This window comes from Ips typographus, linkage group LG16, assembly GCF_016097725.1.
Source record: "Ips typographus isolate SLU linkage group LG16, UJ_Ityp_2.0, whole genome shotgun sequence".
Lineage (NCBI taxonomy): Eukaryota > Metazoa > Arthropoda > Insecta > Coleoptera > Curculionidae > Ips > Ips typographus.
The window spans coordinates 129,984-145,865 of NC_138437.1; the positions used below are offsets into that span (position 1 = coordinate 129,984).

Below are 15,882 nucleotides of genomic sequence, written 5' to 3' on the forward strand. Positions count from 1 at the left end.
ACCTACTGCGCATGTCCATATTTGCAAAAAACCCAATGACCATTCAAATGTATCCCCCTTGACCCCCGTAACAATATTTGAGAGGTAGAACCTACTGCGCATGCCCAAAAATACAAAAACAAACTGACCCCCCCCAAATGATGCCACTCAGTGTCCGTTACGTTATTTACACCACTGCGCATAAGCAGGACCTACTGCGCATGACAAAAACCACTATCGGTGACAGGGGCAATGAGGACCACTTCTTCTAGGGCCCTGGAGGTGATGTTAATCCTCATGCCCCTCGAACTGTGCGTGAGAATGGAGGTCACCCGCGCAGCTTACTGGCTGCACGTGGGCGGCCAACTACAAGCCTGCTCATTTGGGCACGGCAGGATATGGGGCTGGGCCACAGACCAGTGTCCGCTCCTACTGATCATCAGATCTCCAAGCTCGTGCCCTCCAAGTCATAGTTCCTGGTAGAGAAGAGTGGAGGGCCGATTACGGACCGGAAGTCCTCCGGAATAGCGACGTCTAGTACACAGATGGATCGTTGGTTGCAGGACGCGCGGGAGCCGGCATTTTTGCCAGCTCCAGACGCTTGTCACAGAGTATCGCTCTCGGCAGTTACACTGCAGTCTTTCAGGCTGAAGTATATGTCATCCATCCTTGTCTGCGGGCGGGTTCTCCTATCCGACCCGAAGAGGGGTGACAGAATAGTCATCTGCTGCAACAATAAGGCTGCCCTCAGGGCCATTGAGGCCGATGAAGTGCGGTCCAAGCTGGTAATGGAGTGTAAAAGTACCTTGGAGGCCCTGTCTCGGGGCGGTATACATCGCGTAGGTGGGCATGCAGGCTGACAGACTTGCCGGCCTTGGAACTAGGGAACCGCTCTCGGGACCTGAACCTAGTGTGGGGATCTCCTATAGCACGGCGGTCCGCTCAATAGAAGGCATGGCTGGAAAACTCTTCCAGTAACGTTGGGCAACTGCTCCCGGCATGAGACACGCAAAGGACCTAATATCTGGTCCGTGCCCCAAACGAACTAAACTTCTGCTAAACCTAAACAGAGGCAAGCTACGAACGGTGACTGGTCTAATGACGGGTCACTGTCACCTGGCGCGGCATATGCACAGACTGGGAATTCACGAAGACCCGGCCTGCAGAGGCTGCTTGGAGGACGAAAAAACACCGGGGCATGTACTTAGTGATTGCCCCGCCTTTTCTCGCCTTCGTCACACCTAACTGGGACAGCCAACGCTGTGTCACAGGGAACTAACGGAGCTGCATCCGACCAGCATCGTTAGATTCTTTGAATCAACGGGACTGCTGTAGCTCCGGCTAGCGGGACGCGACGGGTCCATCTATGCGTATACCTGGGCTAAATAGCCCCCCGCATCACCAAACAACAACAACAACAACAACATACTATGTATGAAAGAGCGTTACCAAACTGCAATTGCTACACATCTTCTTAGAAATTTCGTCCATTTAGCAAACTAAAAGACTTATGTCTGATTTTTAGCAAAAACATACCGACAAATGAAAACCAGTACAAAATTGTCTATTACGACGTATGAAATGTCGGTTTTATTACAGAAAACTTATTTTTTACACATTTGGCAAGACAGCAGGTTTCAACTACGTAACACTTCAGTTTGAAGAACCGAACACCTGATTGACAGAAATGGGCTGGTACTAGTTTTTGAGCTTTTTCAAATTTAATTCTGTTTTATAGGGACATTTTTGGCGTTGCGGACATAATTAAAAATTAAATAAAAACCTTTTCCGCCTTTAGCTGACTAAAATTGGTTAGAATACTACAGACCAGAGTCCTCCCTCTTTATCACTGGCGATGTCAACATATTTGACGACGTCACGAGTTCGAGTCGAGTGTGTCGAGTTTATTCTGGCTTATTGGTTTTGACTGTGAATGATTTCTTATTTACTTATCTAAAATTCTTCATACACTAACTTCTAAAAATTAAGTAAAACTAACTGCCGACAGACAATTGAAATCGAGCGTACCAGTGTGCTTTAGTAGCTCAGTTGGTAGAGCGCTATACCAGAAACGCGGCAACATCTTTAGACAGCATTTTCAGGGTCACCATGTTTTCCTATACCTAACATGACACTTTCATATTCCCTTGCAATAAAAAAAGTAAATACACCTTTTCAAAAATTCAGTTTTTTGGGTTTTACTCTTTATCATATTGTTACACTTAACGGGGCTCTTTTTGTTAAGTGAGACTTTGAATAAACTCAACAGATTTTATTTAATAATTACACACAAATTTACAACACTGGATATCACTTTTAAACCACTAAAGTCACTTCTACTACTTCGCTTCGACAGAGAGGTCTGGGGGACCGATTATAGGCTGGAATTCTTCTGATATAGCGACGTCTAGTACACAGACAGATCATTTACTGAAGGACGCGCGAGAGCCGGTAATTTTGCAAGTTCCGAACGCATGTCACAGAGTATCCCTCTCGGTGGAATACAGTTTTTCAGGCTGAAGTATACGCCCTTCTTCTCTGCAGGCTGTGTCGCCTAACCGATCCGCGGAGGCGTTTAGGCCGAAGAGGAGCGGTCTAAACTGGTAATAGAGTGCAAGAGTACCCTGGAGACCTTGTCTCGAGGCGGCAGAGACGGCCTCGCGTGGGTGCCGGGGCACACTGGTGTCTCTGGAAACATGGAGGCTGACAGACTCGTCAGCCTGGGGAATTAGGAATAGCTTGGCTAAAAAACTCTTTCAGCAACGCTGGGCAACTGTTTTCATCATGAGACCGGCAAAGAAATAATACTTGGTCCGTGCTCTAAACGAATAAAGCTTTTGCTAAATATTAACAGAGGCAAATTACGAATGGTGACAGGTCTAATGACCGGGTGACTGTCACATGTCACGGCATATGCACATGCTGGGAATCTACGAAGACCCGGCTTGCAGAGGCTGTTTGGAGGACGAAGAACCACCGGGGCGTGTACTTGGTGACTGCCCCGCATTTTCTCGCCTTCTTCACACTCTCCTGGGATAGCCTATGCGGAGGCCTAGAGAACATCTGGGCATTAGGCTCCCGCAGCTCCAAACAAAAAAAAAACTACATCCCTTTTTGCTTACTATTGCACCACTGTTTTTACTAATGACTCCGTTCGCATCGGTCCGTTTATATATGTGAGATTTATGCTTCTTGAAGCTTCCAGAATGTCTAGAATGTCCTACCTCAACGACCACTAATCGTTTATGGTGTCGCGAATTTTCTAGCCAACGCATCTTTGTTGAACCGGGACATGTCCATAAGTAGTTGTTTAAGGACTGGTATTTCACATGAGTAACTCCCTTACTTTAAGGTCTAGAGGGTTGACACTTCATATTAGGGGGGTAAGTTTGGGTCACCCCTGAGATGCAATGTTGTACTAAGTCGTACTTTTTTTCCATACTTAGGGAAATCGTAAATTTCAGGAAATTTTAATCTTGTTAAAGGTCGCATTGTAACAATAGGAATGGGTCACTGATTTGCATCATTAACCCGGACAATTTTCAGGCAAACCTAATTAAAACTCTTTTTCCATTTAACCAGCCTTGTACAAAACGGTGTTCAATATCCTAGTGTACATCATTTTAAACCGTATACTCTATATACATTCGAATTACTTATCACATAATGTTAAAAAACATTAATATAGCAGCTGAACTTCAATTTGCCTGATCTTTTTAACGAGTGTCAAATAACAAGATTACCAACTCTCACCGTCAGTCATTTTGAACTTCAGACTGGGGTATTTCTTTTAGTGAACATTGATACTTTTGAACATTAACAGTCTAAACTTAAATCTTCAAAATGACTGGTCGTGCATACGGCTGTAAGAGATTGACATATTATACTTGACCGAGTGACTGTAATGTTCGCCAATTACCTAAAACCACCGTTTTTTGAGAATAACTTGAAATGAACGAAAAGTTAGAAACCTGCGCTGTTTGCTTGGGTTTTTGCTATTTGTTGAGAGTTGTGAATAGTTGGTGCTCTTTTTTGTCACGAATAAGTGCTGTTGGTTGCATTTATTTTCTTTTCAGTTCTTGTAAAAAGCGGCATCTGTCGACGAAAATATACAGCGATAAAGAGTTACATATTTAATTAGTGCATCTAATGGAAAAACAACTGCTTATTTCAGTGACGCAAAATTCTATGTTCTACAACAAATTCAAGTTACCGTACAACGTATAGGGTATTTGAAAATATAAAGCCATGCATTTTTTATTCAATTTGATATTATGCCCTCTTGCAAACATTTTGCAAAACTAAATATATTTTTGAGTCATTCTACATTAAATGCATTTCTTGTATCAAAACGTTTTTTCCGAAGTTCTTCGACTAACCCCTTCAGCAAAAAAGCCGACAAGCTGAAAAGCAGATATTAATTTTAAAAACACTCAATTCAACATATCTGAGTGTCAGTTTCATATTCGTACATTCATTTCGAGTATAGAACTGATCCTAAATTGACATTCTTTCCACACTACGTTCGAGACATATTTAGATGATGTTGCAAAGTTATGCTAATATAAAATAAAAATAAAAAACAATTAAAACCAACGAACCAAAATACAAACGTTAAAACATACATAAAAAATAATAAAAGAGAAACTAAACCAGCAGACAAAGAGGGAAGCTTATGCCAAACCCACTTGTGGATTCTCGAGCAAGAGTTTATTCATCAGACTGATTAAATATTTTTTCTAGTTATATGGAGATTCAATTACCAGAGTACAGGACGTTGTAAATATTAGTAAAAGCAGGTAACCGAGCCAAAAAATAAAAGGCGCATCTACTTTTATTTTTCAACGAGTCATGTCATCCCATTATGACATGTTTGTAAGACGTATTATCACCATAGATATGCCTAACCTCAAGCCACCATGAACAATGTTACACTGAGCTTCCACACTTGTAACACATGGGCATATTTAGAAAAGTACATTTTAAGGTGACTTACTTTTATCAACGTATAGTCTGATTATTACACCTTTAGTTACAGGTCATCAAGGTGAAAATGGCCGGAGTTGTCAATGTTATAACGACGTAGTGTAAAAATAGTAATGGAGATCTACTAGGCTCCAGAAACGAGGTGCTGGGCCGCTGGATAGAATACTTTAGCGCTTTACTGAACACAGATGAGGTCGAACTAATCCCAGAACCACAAGAAGCCCAAAACGCAGGACACGAGACGGAAGATCAAACGGAACATGAACCGCCAACAATGGAAGAAATTAGAGAAGGTACAAAAAAGTGGGCAAACTATAAATTTTCCGGAAGTTGTCGCTTCCTGCTGAGCTTCTCAAAAACGGTGGCGAAGAGCTGGTAACCGCGATGCAACAACTTTTCAAACATCTAGAGAAAAAAACACTACCAGCCTAATGGAACGTGGGCACTATCTACAAACAAGGTGATATACTTGAGTGCTCAAGCTATCGAGGAAAATCTCGCAAGAGTTACGATGAAAAGAATGGAATGCAGGGTACAAGGGAAACCCTTCAAAACCTCTAATGGACTGCGGCAGGGAGACGCGTTCTTCTGCATTTTATTCAACCTAGCCGTTGAAGAAACTATACGAATGTCGAGTATAACAACAAGGGGAATAAATCCATCCAAATCCAAGCAGCGCGGACGATATTGATATCATAGGCAGATCAGAGGCAGTGAAAGGAGCATACTAAGCACTGACAGGGGCAGCAGAGAAAATGGGCCTAGTAATAAACATCAATAAAACGAAGTACATGCTAGCAACACCGGAAATATCAAGAGAAGTAAACCTCCACAGAAACCTAAAGATAGAGAGCGACGAAATAGAGTCGGTTAACGAGTTCGTGAACCTGGGTCCCTGATATACATAATAATACAAGAGCCGAAATTAAACGTAGAGTCTTCCTAGCCAACAGATGTTTACTACGGACTCGCCCCCCAACTTAAATCCCATAACATCTTCAGAATCACAAAGTGCAAACTCTACAAAACACTGATAAGACCAGTTTTAATGTACGCCGCCGAAACATGGACACTCACTAAGAGTGACGAGACCATCTTGGGGTGCTTTGAGAAGAAAGTACTGAGAAAAATTTACGGGACCATTGAGGAAAACGGTATATAGAGGAAAAGGTACAACTTTCATCTGTACAGGCTGTTTTAGGGACCTGACATAATCAAGGAAATTACCGCCTGCGGTGGGTGGGCCATGTTATGAGACGAGAGGCAGATGACCCCGCCTGAAAGGTCTTACTGGATAAGCCCGTAGGACAACACAGAAGGGGAAAACCTCAAATGAGGCTATTAGATAACGAAGCCGATTTAAGAAATGTTTGGACAAGGGCATGGAGAAGACGGGCGTTGGACAGGGACGCCTGGAAGGAAATACTTGAGGAGGCTAAGACCAACAATGGGCTGTAACGTAACAAGTTTTCTGGAATAAATAATCTTTGCGAATTGCAACAAAGGCAAAAATGGAGAAAGCAGCAAAGAAACTTCCTAATCGGTCAGTTAGTGATTATACAAGATAATATCGCGCCTCCCTTTAAGAGGTTACTTGGGAGAGGTCTACATTTGTGCGGACGGGGTTGTTCGAGTGGCGTCCGTAAAAACAAAAAATGGTGAATTTAGACGTGCAGTTATTAAATAGGCACTATTACCTATAGGGACTAAGGAGGGATAAAGTTTGCCACTGGCTGGTGCGCCCATGTTTTAGATTGAAGCTTAAGATAACTTCTTTGTATACACTTAAGTTAATACTTCTTGCACTTACGTATTATTTGTTTGAAAGATATGGTCTTTCAACGTGCGGGGCCATGTTTAGAAGTAATATGTTAACTATTTAATAAAGAACATATTAAATTCTAAAAGTTAAACGTTACAACACAGTTTGAGGGAACACGAGTTGCTCCTGCTGGGAGTCCCAGAAAGAACGGAGTAATTGGCGGACGACGAAGGTTCTCTTTAGGATAAGTCTGTGGTTAAGTGTTAAATACAAGTGTTTAAACGTGTCCTGACCTTTTACTAAGTTTCTATATAAAAGCAAGGTTGACAAAATAACCAAGTCAGATAAGCGCTGATGCAATAGATTCAGTTGCACGGAGTCACGGTTCATTTTTTGTCTGTTTTTTTTTTTGTGTATGTGTTGATGATTTTTTTCATGTTGTGTGTGTTTTGGTTCGTTTGTTTAAATTGTCTTTTATTCTGATACTTATATTTTTATTCTATTATATATTAGTTTATATTAGCAAAAGTTTGTAACATTTTATTTTGACATATAACCTGATGAGACATAACGTGATTTTTCAGCCTTTATAAAGATGTCAAATAAGGGTCGAAACGTCGACAATGTTTCAATACTGAGGTATTTTCTTTTCATCCTGTACCCGCTTCTACTTCCCTACGTTATATACAAACAGGACAATAGGTTTTACTCAGAATGAATATAAAAGAACAATTTTTCAACTTACCTTAAACAGAAAAACAGTATATGAGTCGGACTGCCTATTTGAGGCACGTGATAAGGATTAATATCCGAGAACGGGTATTCGCTAATGGTTAGAAAGACATACGGTAACGTTTCGTTTAGGTCCACATAATTCGAAATGGTTTTTAACGCAAAGTTCGGTATAAAGATTGGTTCCATATCAGTTCCAGTTCTATCTTGCGGCATATCGGTTTCCGTTCTATCTCTCGGCATATCGGTTTCCGTTCTATCTCTCGGCATATCGGTGGGAACATCCTGCAAATCTGTAATAACAATAACAATTATCTTTATTTCCAATTACATTAATATATTGCACATGAAACATATAGCATAAAGGAAAACAGCGTTAAGAAGGCAACAACTTAAATCTAGTATTAGATATATCTAATTTAAAAAGTCATTCATTGAGTTGGCCTTTAAAAATGGGGGTTCTTATTTGTCAAGTTAAAAATTATAACATACTTGTCCGAGCATTTTTCTTAAAGATAACTCCCTAAATTTTAATCTAATTTATTCCATACTTCGTGGACACACTGTATATATAAATAGCACTTCCTCCGTGTTGACCTTTTTTACGGGAGATATCGGCGGCCAGCTTAAAGTTCTTTATCCCTAGGTACTTCAAGCTCTTCATTGGATTTCCAGTGCTCTGTTATACAGAGTATTTTATAGTTACTATGATCCTTTAGTAGCGCACATAATACATCAAACGAGTTACCCAGCGACTGCAGGTTCAGTTGACATCGAGCAGTCGATCCGGATGGTCAACATAGCGCGCGCGTACCACTGTGTTTTTAAACACAAAGAAAGAGAAAATTAATTCGCGAGTGAAAGTGACAGTGAGGGTCAAACCACATCATGTCAGGCACTCATGACGATTGGTTGGAAAATTCCCTCAGGAAAATCCGTGAGGAGAAAGCAGCGGCGCAAGAAAAGCTAGAGGAGGAAAACCATAGGCTGTATACTGAGAATCTCCTTCCCAAAAAGCAGCTTGAGGACTTCAGCGAGAAAATGGCGGTTTTTGAAAAACAAATAGCTGCCATCAAAAAGATGCCCGACAGCCAAACCCGATAATGACGAGTTTACTACAGTAAAAAGAAGACGCAAGGACAGAAAGACGGTTCAAAAGGCAGCAAAACCACTGAAAGAGCTGGAGATTATTAGTGAGGAAACTCACAAAAATCCATCAGCTTCGTGAACTGTGACAGACCCTTCGAAGGAGACGGAGAGTACCACAGGTACGCACTTCCCGAAGACAAATCCACCAACTCCGTTATCAAGGGCGTCCCGACCAACATCACCGTTGACGACGTCACCAAGGATCTCGCAAGCCAGGGATTACCACTAGTTTTCGTCAAAGCTAGAAAAGAATATAAAAGGATCCTATTCCAAATCACTCGATCCTGCCACCTAGTAGTAAAGGAGGAACATCAAAGACAACAGCGCGGTGAAACCCAATGTCACCGTTGCCAACGATTTGGACATACGCAAAGCTACTGCACCGCAGAAGCCAAATGCGCCAAGGGCGGAGGAAACCACCACTCAGCGGAGTGTAAGAAAGCACGATAAGAACCGACCTAATGCGTAAACTACGGGGGTCCAGACCCTGCAAATTACCGCGGGTGCATGAAAATCCTGACCAAACCGAGACAACAAGCACAAAAAGGACCCAAGCCAGTGAGCTATGCAGCGGCGGCAACACCAACCAAGACAGAGGACATTGTGTTCCCCAACTTTGAACACGGTTTTGAAGCAGATGCAAACCATGTGCTCATTAATGAACACAATGTTTGAACATCTGGCAAAACCCGCCATTTTAAAACACTAATCATGTTTTTTCTTTTTCAGATAAAACCAGCCAGGATCAAACCACTCAAAAGAAGATGCAACTAAATGGTAGACCTTCAGGTCGTTACCATCTAGTCTACTTAAATCTTCCCCGACATTGACCAGGCCGATGAAGAAAGAAGCGTCCAGGAGGACAGAAGAGCGCAGAAGAGCCCCTAATCGGCGGGGGTACTCTCAGCCAGGACCGCAGTTGCACTTTTAACTTGCGAATGTCGACTTATGTCAAAAAATTCGCTTTTAAAGGGGTGCATACTAGTCCAATGGTCTACACCGATGGGGAGGTAAAAAGCAGTAGTCTTGCTTGACCCCCTTATCTGAGGCCGCATTCCTGCCAAGAATATTGGCGCGCCAGAGAGTGCACATTTCGATGAATAAAAAAAACATTTAGCAAGTGATTCACTGGATGATTGTTCTGCTCCAAATGTGCCGTAATGTAACATTTATCCCTCTTATCGATACCTGGTGGCCTATCTACAAAAAATTCGTGTTATTAATATTATCCTTAAATCTGCGTATTCTTCTTTCAAAGACTGGACACGTTACATCTCTGGCTGGGTGTTCAGTATCAGAATACTTGATTTCCACACAGTTTGGGCAATTCAGATTTTCAGGCTTGCATTATGGCAGCACTCGACACTTCAGCAATGTTTACCAACATAGCCCAAAGCCCGAGCATTTAAAGCATATCGGAAAATTTATGTGTTCTATGACATGTACAGCTACCAGAACCATTTGGCTACTTCCGGCGGTGCTTGCAAAATCCAATTTTCTATTACAGGATTGCGGCATTGTTTTTTTTTGCAATTACTTTGATCTGGTTTTTTACAGTACCTTGTAATTCTACAGAGCCTTCATAATTTACCCTAACGAGTTCTTCCAAAAAATCTTCGACTTTAAAACCTTTTTCAATTCCAGATATAGTAAACATTGGGTTAACCACATTTTCTTTTATGCTCATAGTGTCAATCTCACTTATTATCAATTGCAATATGTCCTGCTGTTGTTTGTCGTGATTTTCAATAATTATCAGAGCTCCATCTTTTGTATGTTTGAATCCCTTCAAACTTCCTCCTAACTTTTTGATATCAACGTGTTCTTTGAAGTTCAATATTGCCTCACGCGGGTTGCTTATATTGCCAAACCAATTACAGTTTTCTGTCGTTTTTTTTTCAACGTTTTTTTTGTGATGCTCGCATACGTTGTAGTTAGTTTAGTGTTACCAGGAATGTAGTTTTCGTTCCATTTTGGTGAATTCTCATCTTTAGTGTACTGTAAATTGGCCTTCAAATTGTCTCGTTCTAGATGTCCAATCTTAAAAATCAGTAGAGTAAATGATTTGCATATCTGATTTTTCGTTTTTCCATCAATTTCTTTGTCTCTTACCGAGATAGAAAATTTTCCTTGTTTATCTCTTTCCTTTTCAACTACTTCGCTGATTTGATCTAAAGCATCAAATATTCCTTTGATCATTTCTTCCGGTACTAGATCATTTTCTTCTTTTTTATTATCGTCGGTGGTTTTTAGTGATTGTGGTCTGTAATCCCATCTATAATTTTCAGAAGGTCGTTTTAAAATGTTTTCACCCTCTGGAGTCGAATCAGAATGCAGTGTTTCGGATGTTGACTTTCTTGTGAATTCTACTCCTTTTTTCGTAGGAGTTTGCGTTAAACCAAACTTCCTTGGTTTAAGTATAGCCTGGAGTTCCTCTTCTTCATTAACATTCATAATTTCACACTTATCTCTGCTATCCTTGGTTTACACTGTTCTCCCCCCCCTTCGCTTATCTTATTGTAAGTCTGGATGTCGTTAATATTCGATGTTAATAATATTTCAGCACCTGAACTTGTAATTTCCACAGAATAACTTCTTTGTTTCAACATGTTTTGCAGCGCAGAACGTGTTTTCATTTTTACAATCGGTTTATTAGTGTTAACCTTATCATCCATCATCAAACACAACAATTAATATGCACTGTATTTTTGGTAATGTAGACTTTAACTAATATGTAATGTCAGAAGACAAATTATATTATAGATGTTATATTTCAAATTTCAATCATACAGGTTGTCCCACCGGAAACTGCCATGGTAAATATTTCGACTATAAAAGATAACTTTTTTTAAAACAGGAATTGTGGAAATGAGAGTTATAGGAAAAGAGCCAGAATCAAAAATGTCTCAGAAAGTGGGATTCGAAAACGAAGAAAAGCCAAAGAGGACAAACTTGATGCGAAAGGACTTAAGAAACTTGCAGAAGCAAATTTTAAATTCCATCCAGTCCAGAAATAAGTTTCAGAGACAAGAAGAAAAAACAAAAAAAAACGTAGCAGGGTGATAAATTCAGTCTTAGAATTCAATAGAATCCCACACAACTATTTAGTAAAAATACATTTTTGAAGAAAAGTGAAAGAGGCAACTTAAAGGAGAGCTTCAGGTAGTTTATAATAAACCGTTTACTATTTATTGACATTGTTTTTGAATGTTTTGTCTTTTTTAATGTAGTTACTAATACTAGTAGCTAAGTTAATAAGTTCTCTTCAAGGAATTTTAGGGTAAGAGTTGGCTATGAAATTTAGTGATATTGTATTACTAACGACTATAGATCATTGTAAAAGTGATAACAAATTACTATACTGAAGGAAAAGTACTGATTATCTGATTATCTTATCAAAGAGATCAGTTATCGGCTGTTTCCTGTTTCATAGGTCAATATTGCAAAAACTCACAATCCAGCAAACTAGCAAACATGTTGACAAAAAACACAGGAATAGACAATTGCAATGGAAGATCAAAGCGACGAAAAACACAACATTAATACAGATAGGGCATTAATCGAGGGATATCTAAGGTTATAATTTTTATGTAAGTGCTAGAGACGATCCTAGAGTGTGCTTTAGATAATCGAAAATTCTATTTAAAAGTGTACTGTGGTATAATTATGTATCTAAACTTACTTTATTTCAACAAATATAACAGTAATATCATTCATACATCTATCTGCATCTAATCTGCTGCTTCCAGCCAAATGACAAGAGTGTCAAAAAATGTGATTAAAGAGTCTTTATGAAACAGTAAAAGCACACATTTTTCACATTGCTTTTGCAAAAAATTGCGAAAGTTTGTAACTGCAACGCAAATCAAAAATAGTACTTTTTATAGAAGTTTTACTACATTAATCTAATAAAAATAATAGGTACCTTATTAAAGAAGTCGCTGCTAAGCTGAACCTTTCTTGTTTGAAGATTTTTAATGTATCTAAAATTTTCAGTACTAAATAAACCCTGTACATTTGAAAAGCTTAAGCCGATTGTTGATAACAATGAAAACATTCTTATGTACAATCGGCAACACCGGCATCGCTGACAGTTGTCAGTCAGTGTCATAAGTCATTAAGTTAAAATAGGTTAATGTTGTTGTTGGCATATTGGCGGGCAATGTCCTATTCTCGTTATACGTTCTTTAATATTATCTGTTAAATAAATTCTTTAAACTTCAATCCGATTGTTTATACAATTACCCCTTTTATTGCGTTATTACTTTATATGCTTTCATCAGGTTATGGGCCCAGGCAAGTGGTAATTGTATTAAAGTGATAAAGAAAAATCATAACCTAAAAGTGTTCTAACCGGCATTTTTGGGGCGGATTGTGGTAAAAAGTCAGGTGTACCAGGAAATACGTAAAAATAAAGCATACCGGAGGTGTACAAACATAGCGATTGACTTCGGAAAACTGGATTACCTGGAAATTCCAAACTTTGATTATGTTTAAGTCAAAGGGATAGTATGATATTACCATGGGGTTTACTCCAAAGCCGAACACTCCAGATAATGGTGAATGGGATCGCAGAGCCAAGGCACAAGAGATTATAGCCACCCGAGTAGAGGAGAGGATATTGACAAACATTTTATCCTGCAATACATCTGCACAAATGTGGGAGAAACTAACCTCAGTTTTTGAACAAAAGTCCCAAGTGAGTATCCATTTATTGCAGCAGAAGTTTTTCTCCTTAGAATTTAAAAATGGTGGGATAGCTGAATTTATTTCGCAATTGGAAGAAATTAAATCCAATTTAAAACAACTAGGAGAGGAGATTAGTGAAAAAATGGTCATAACAAAGATATTAATGGCTTTAACAGATAATTTAAAACACTTTGTGAGTGCTTGGGAGTCTTCACCACTAGATCAACAAACTTTAAAAGAGCTGACTACTCGTTTGTTGTTTGAGGAGGAAAGATTGAAGCAATCTTATCAAGCAGTGACTAGCGGCTGGAAAAAGTGAGACTCAAGCAGGAAATCAAAGAAAACCCAAGTGTTTCCTATGTGGAAAGCTAGGTCATGTAAAGAAACAGTGTTTTAAAAACAAGGATGGTAGGAATACTAAAAAGTGTCGATTTTGTAAGAAACTAGGACATATAGCAAATGATTGTTGGTTTCTAAAAAAGAAAGAGGACCATGAAAAACTGTCAAATGCTTTTATTAACACACTAAAAATTGATGACTCTTCTAAAGCAGCAGCACTATTAAGACATGCCACTTTTCAAGACAGTGAATGGTGTTTAGACAGTGGTGCCAGTGATCACATGTGTTTTGACAAAAAACAGTTTGTGGATTTAGACAGTTCAGTCAAAAAAATAGTTGAAATGGGTGATGGTACCAGTATCAAAGTGTCTGGAATTGGAAAAGTTCTTTTGGAAGCCTGGAATGGACAAGAGTGGTTAAAAACGGAGTTAAATGATGTGTTGTTTATTCCACAATTCAAAATAAACTTATTTTCTGTCGGAAAAGCCTTAGATAAAGGGTTCTGGTTGAAGTCGGACCAAAACAAAAGTGAGTTAGTGGACAAAAGCGGACGTGTTAGAGCAACAGCAGTACGAGAGGGTTTTCAAATTGACTTTTAAAAAATGTGAAATGTGTCCTGCTGAAAAATCATTCTGTAACTTGGTTGAAAGTGTAACTGATTGGCACAGTAAGCTTGTACACATTAATTTTAATGCGGTAAAAAACATTTTAAAAACTCATAATATTCAATATCAAGCAGACTTTAAATTATTTTGTAAAAGTTGTTTGAGTGGAAAACAACACAGACTTTCTTTCCCAGCAAATACCACTAAAACTAAAGAAATTGGACAACTTATTCATGCAGACTTGTGTGGACTCTTTGAAGTGCCCTCTATAGGACTAACTAAATATTTTCTGTTGTTGAAAGATGACTATTCCAATTTTAGTGTGGTTTATTTTTTGAAATATAAATCTGAAACCAAAAATAAGTTAGATCAGTACATTAAATGGTTTTACACTCAGACAGGAAAGAAAATACTGACCTTAAGAACTGATAATGGGTTAGAATTTTCCAATCAAGATGTAAGATTGTTACTCAACAAGTACGAAATTAGACATGAAAGAACGTGTGCGTATACACCTGAACAAAATGGTAAGGTTGAGAGAGATAACAGAACTTTAGTTGAAGGGGCGCGGACACTTCTTTATAGCAAGAATTTAGACAAAAAATTTTGGGCAGAAGCAATGAATACAGTTGTTTTTGTTCTAAATAGAGTAGGTCTTAGTCAAGATGGTCAAAAAACTACTTATGAAGTATGGCGAGGACAAAAGTTTGATATATACTTCTTTAAAGTTTTCGGTTCGGATGTATATGTTCATGTACCAAAACAAAAGCGGTTAAAACTAGATGCTAAAACAAAAAAAGAAATTTTTGTTGGTTATAATGATGAAGTGAATATTCATCGTGACATAGTAATTGAGCCTGAAATAAAACCAAATTACAAAAATGTTGATAGAGAGTTAAATGTCGATGAAGAGGTTGAGGAGACTGTTCTGCTCACATGGATGAGCAGACTTCAGACGACCTTGAAGTTGAAGAACCAACAGAGGATCTTGATGATCTTTCACAGTCAACAACTCAAACTCTCACTGATAAACATAGTGTAAATGAAACACATGACAATTTAACCAGTGTTTCTGTATCAACAGAAAGCTCTACCAACTTGAATAGTCCTGAACATAATCCACATCGAACATGTAAATATGGATAGACGAGGTAGAATTATTAAATAACCTGAATGAATGAAAGACTTCTACAGATTATGTCTTAAACATAAAGAAGAACCAGTCACATGGGATATAACAATGCACACAAGTGGAAAGCAGCAGTAGACAAGGAAATGGAATCATTGTTAGAAAATAACACCTGGACTGTGGTTCCATATCCAAAAGACAAAAATATCATTGAAAGCAAGTGGGTACTGAAAATTAAAAGTGATGGTCAGTATAAGGACAGATTAGTTGCACGTGGCTTTCAGCAAAATTTAGATAGTCAAATATATGATAATGTTTTCTCACCAGTAGCAAAATTGTGTACTTTTAGGATTTGGTTAGTTATAGCTTGTAGACTAAGGGTACCAGTTTTTCAAATGGAATGCCTTTCTGCACGGTGACATCTCAGAAGAGTGCCATGTCACTGCCAGGGCAAACCAAGGCACCCAGTTCAACTGTATGTAAGCTAAATAAATCAATATATGGACTTAAGA

At 39.0% G+C, this 15,882-nt stretch overlaps 1 protein-coding gene across 5 annotated transcripts in view; it reads right to left on the reverse strand.

The window, feature by feature from the left end:
* The window catches only part of LOC145738627 (uncharacterized), a 44,931-nt gene that overhangs the window by 14,121 nt on the left and 14,928 nt on the right, over nucleotides 1-15,882 (reverse strand). For all 5 annotated transcript variants that reach the window (XR_014180824.1, XM_081993519.1, XM_081993521.1 and 2 more), the window contains one exon: nucleotides 7,473-7,752. Coding sequence is in view for 4 of the 5 variants with exons in the window: in XM_081993519.1 (XP_081849645.1) it covers nucleotides 7,473-7,752 (280 nt within the window). In the remaining variant the exon portion in view is untranslated. The remainder of the gene's footprint in view (nucleotides 1-7,472; nucleotides 7,753-15,882) is intronic.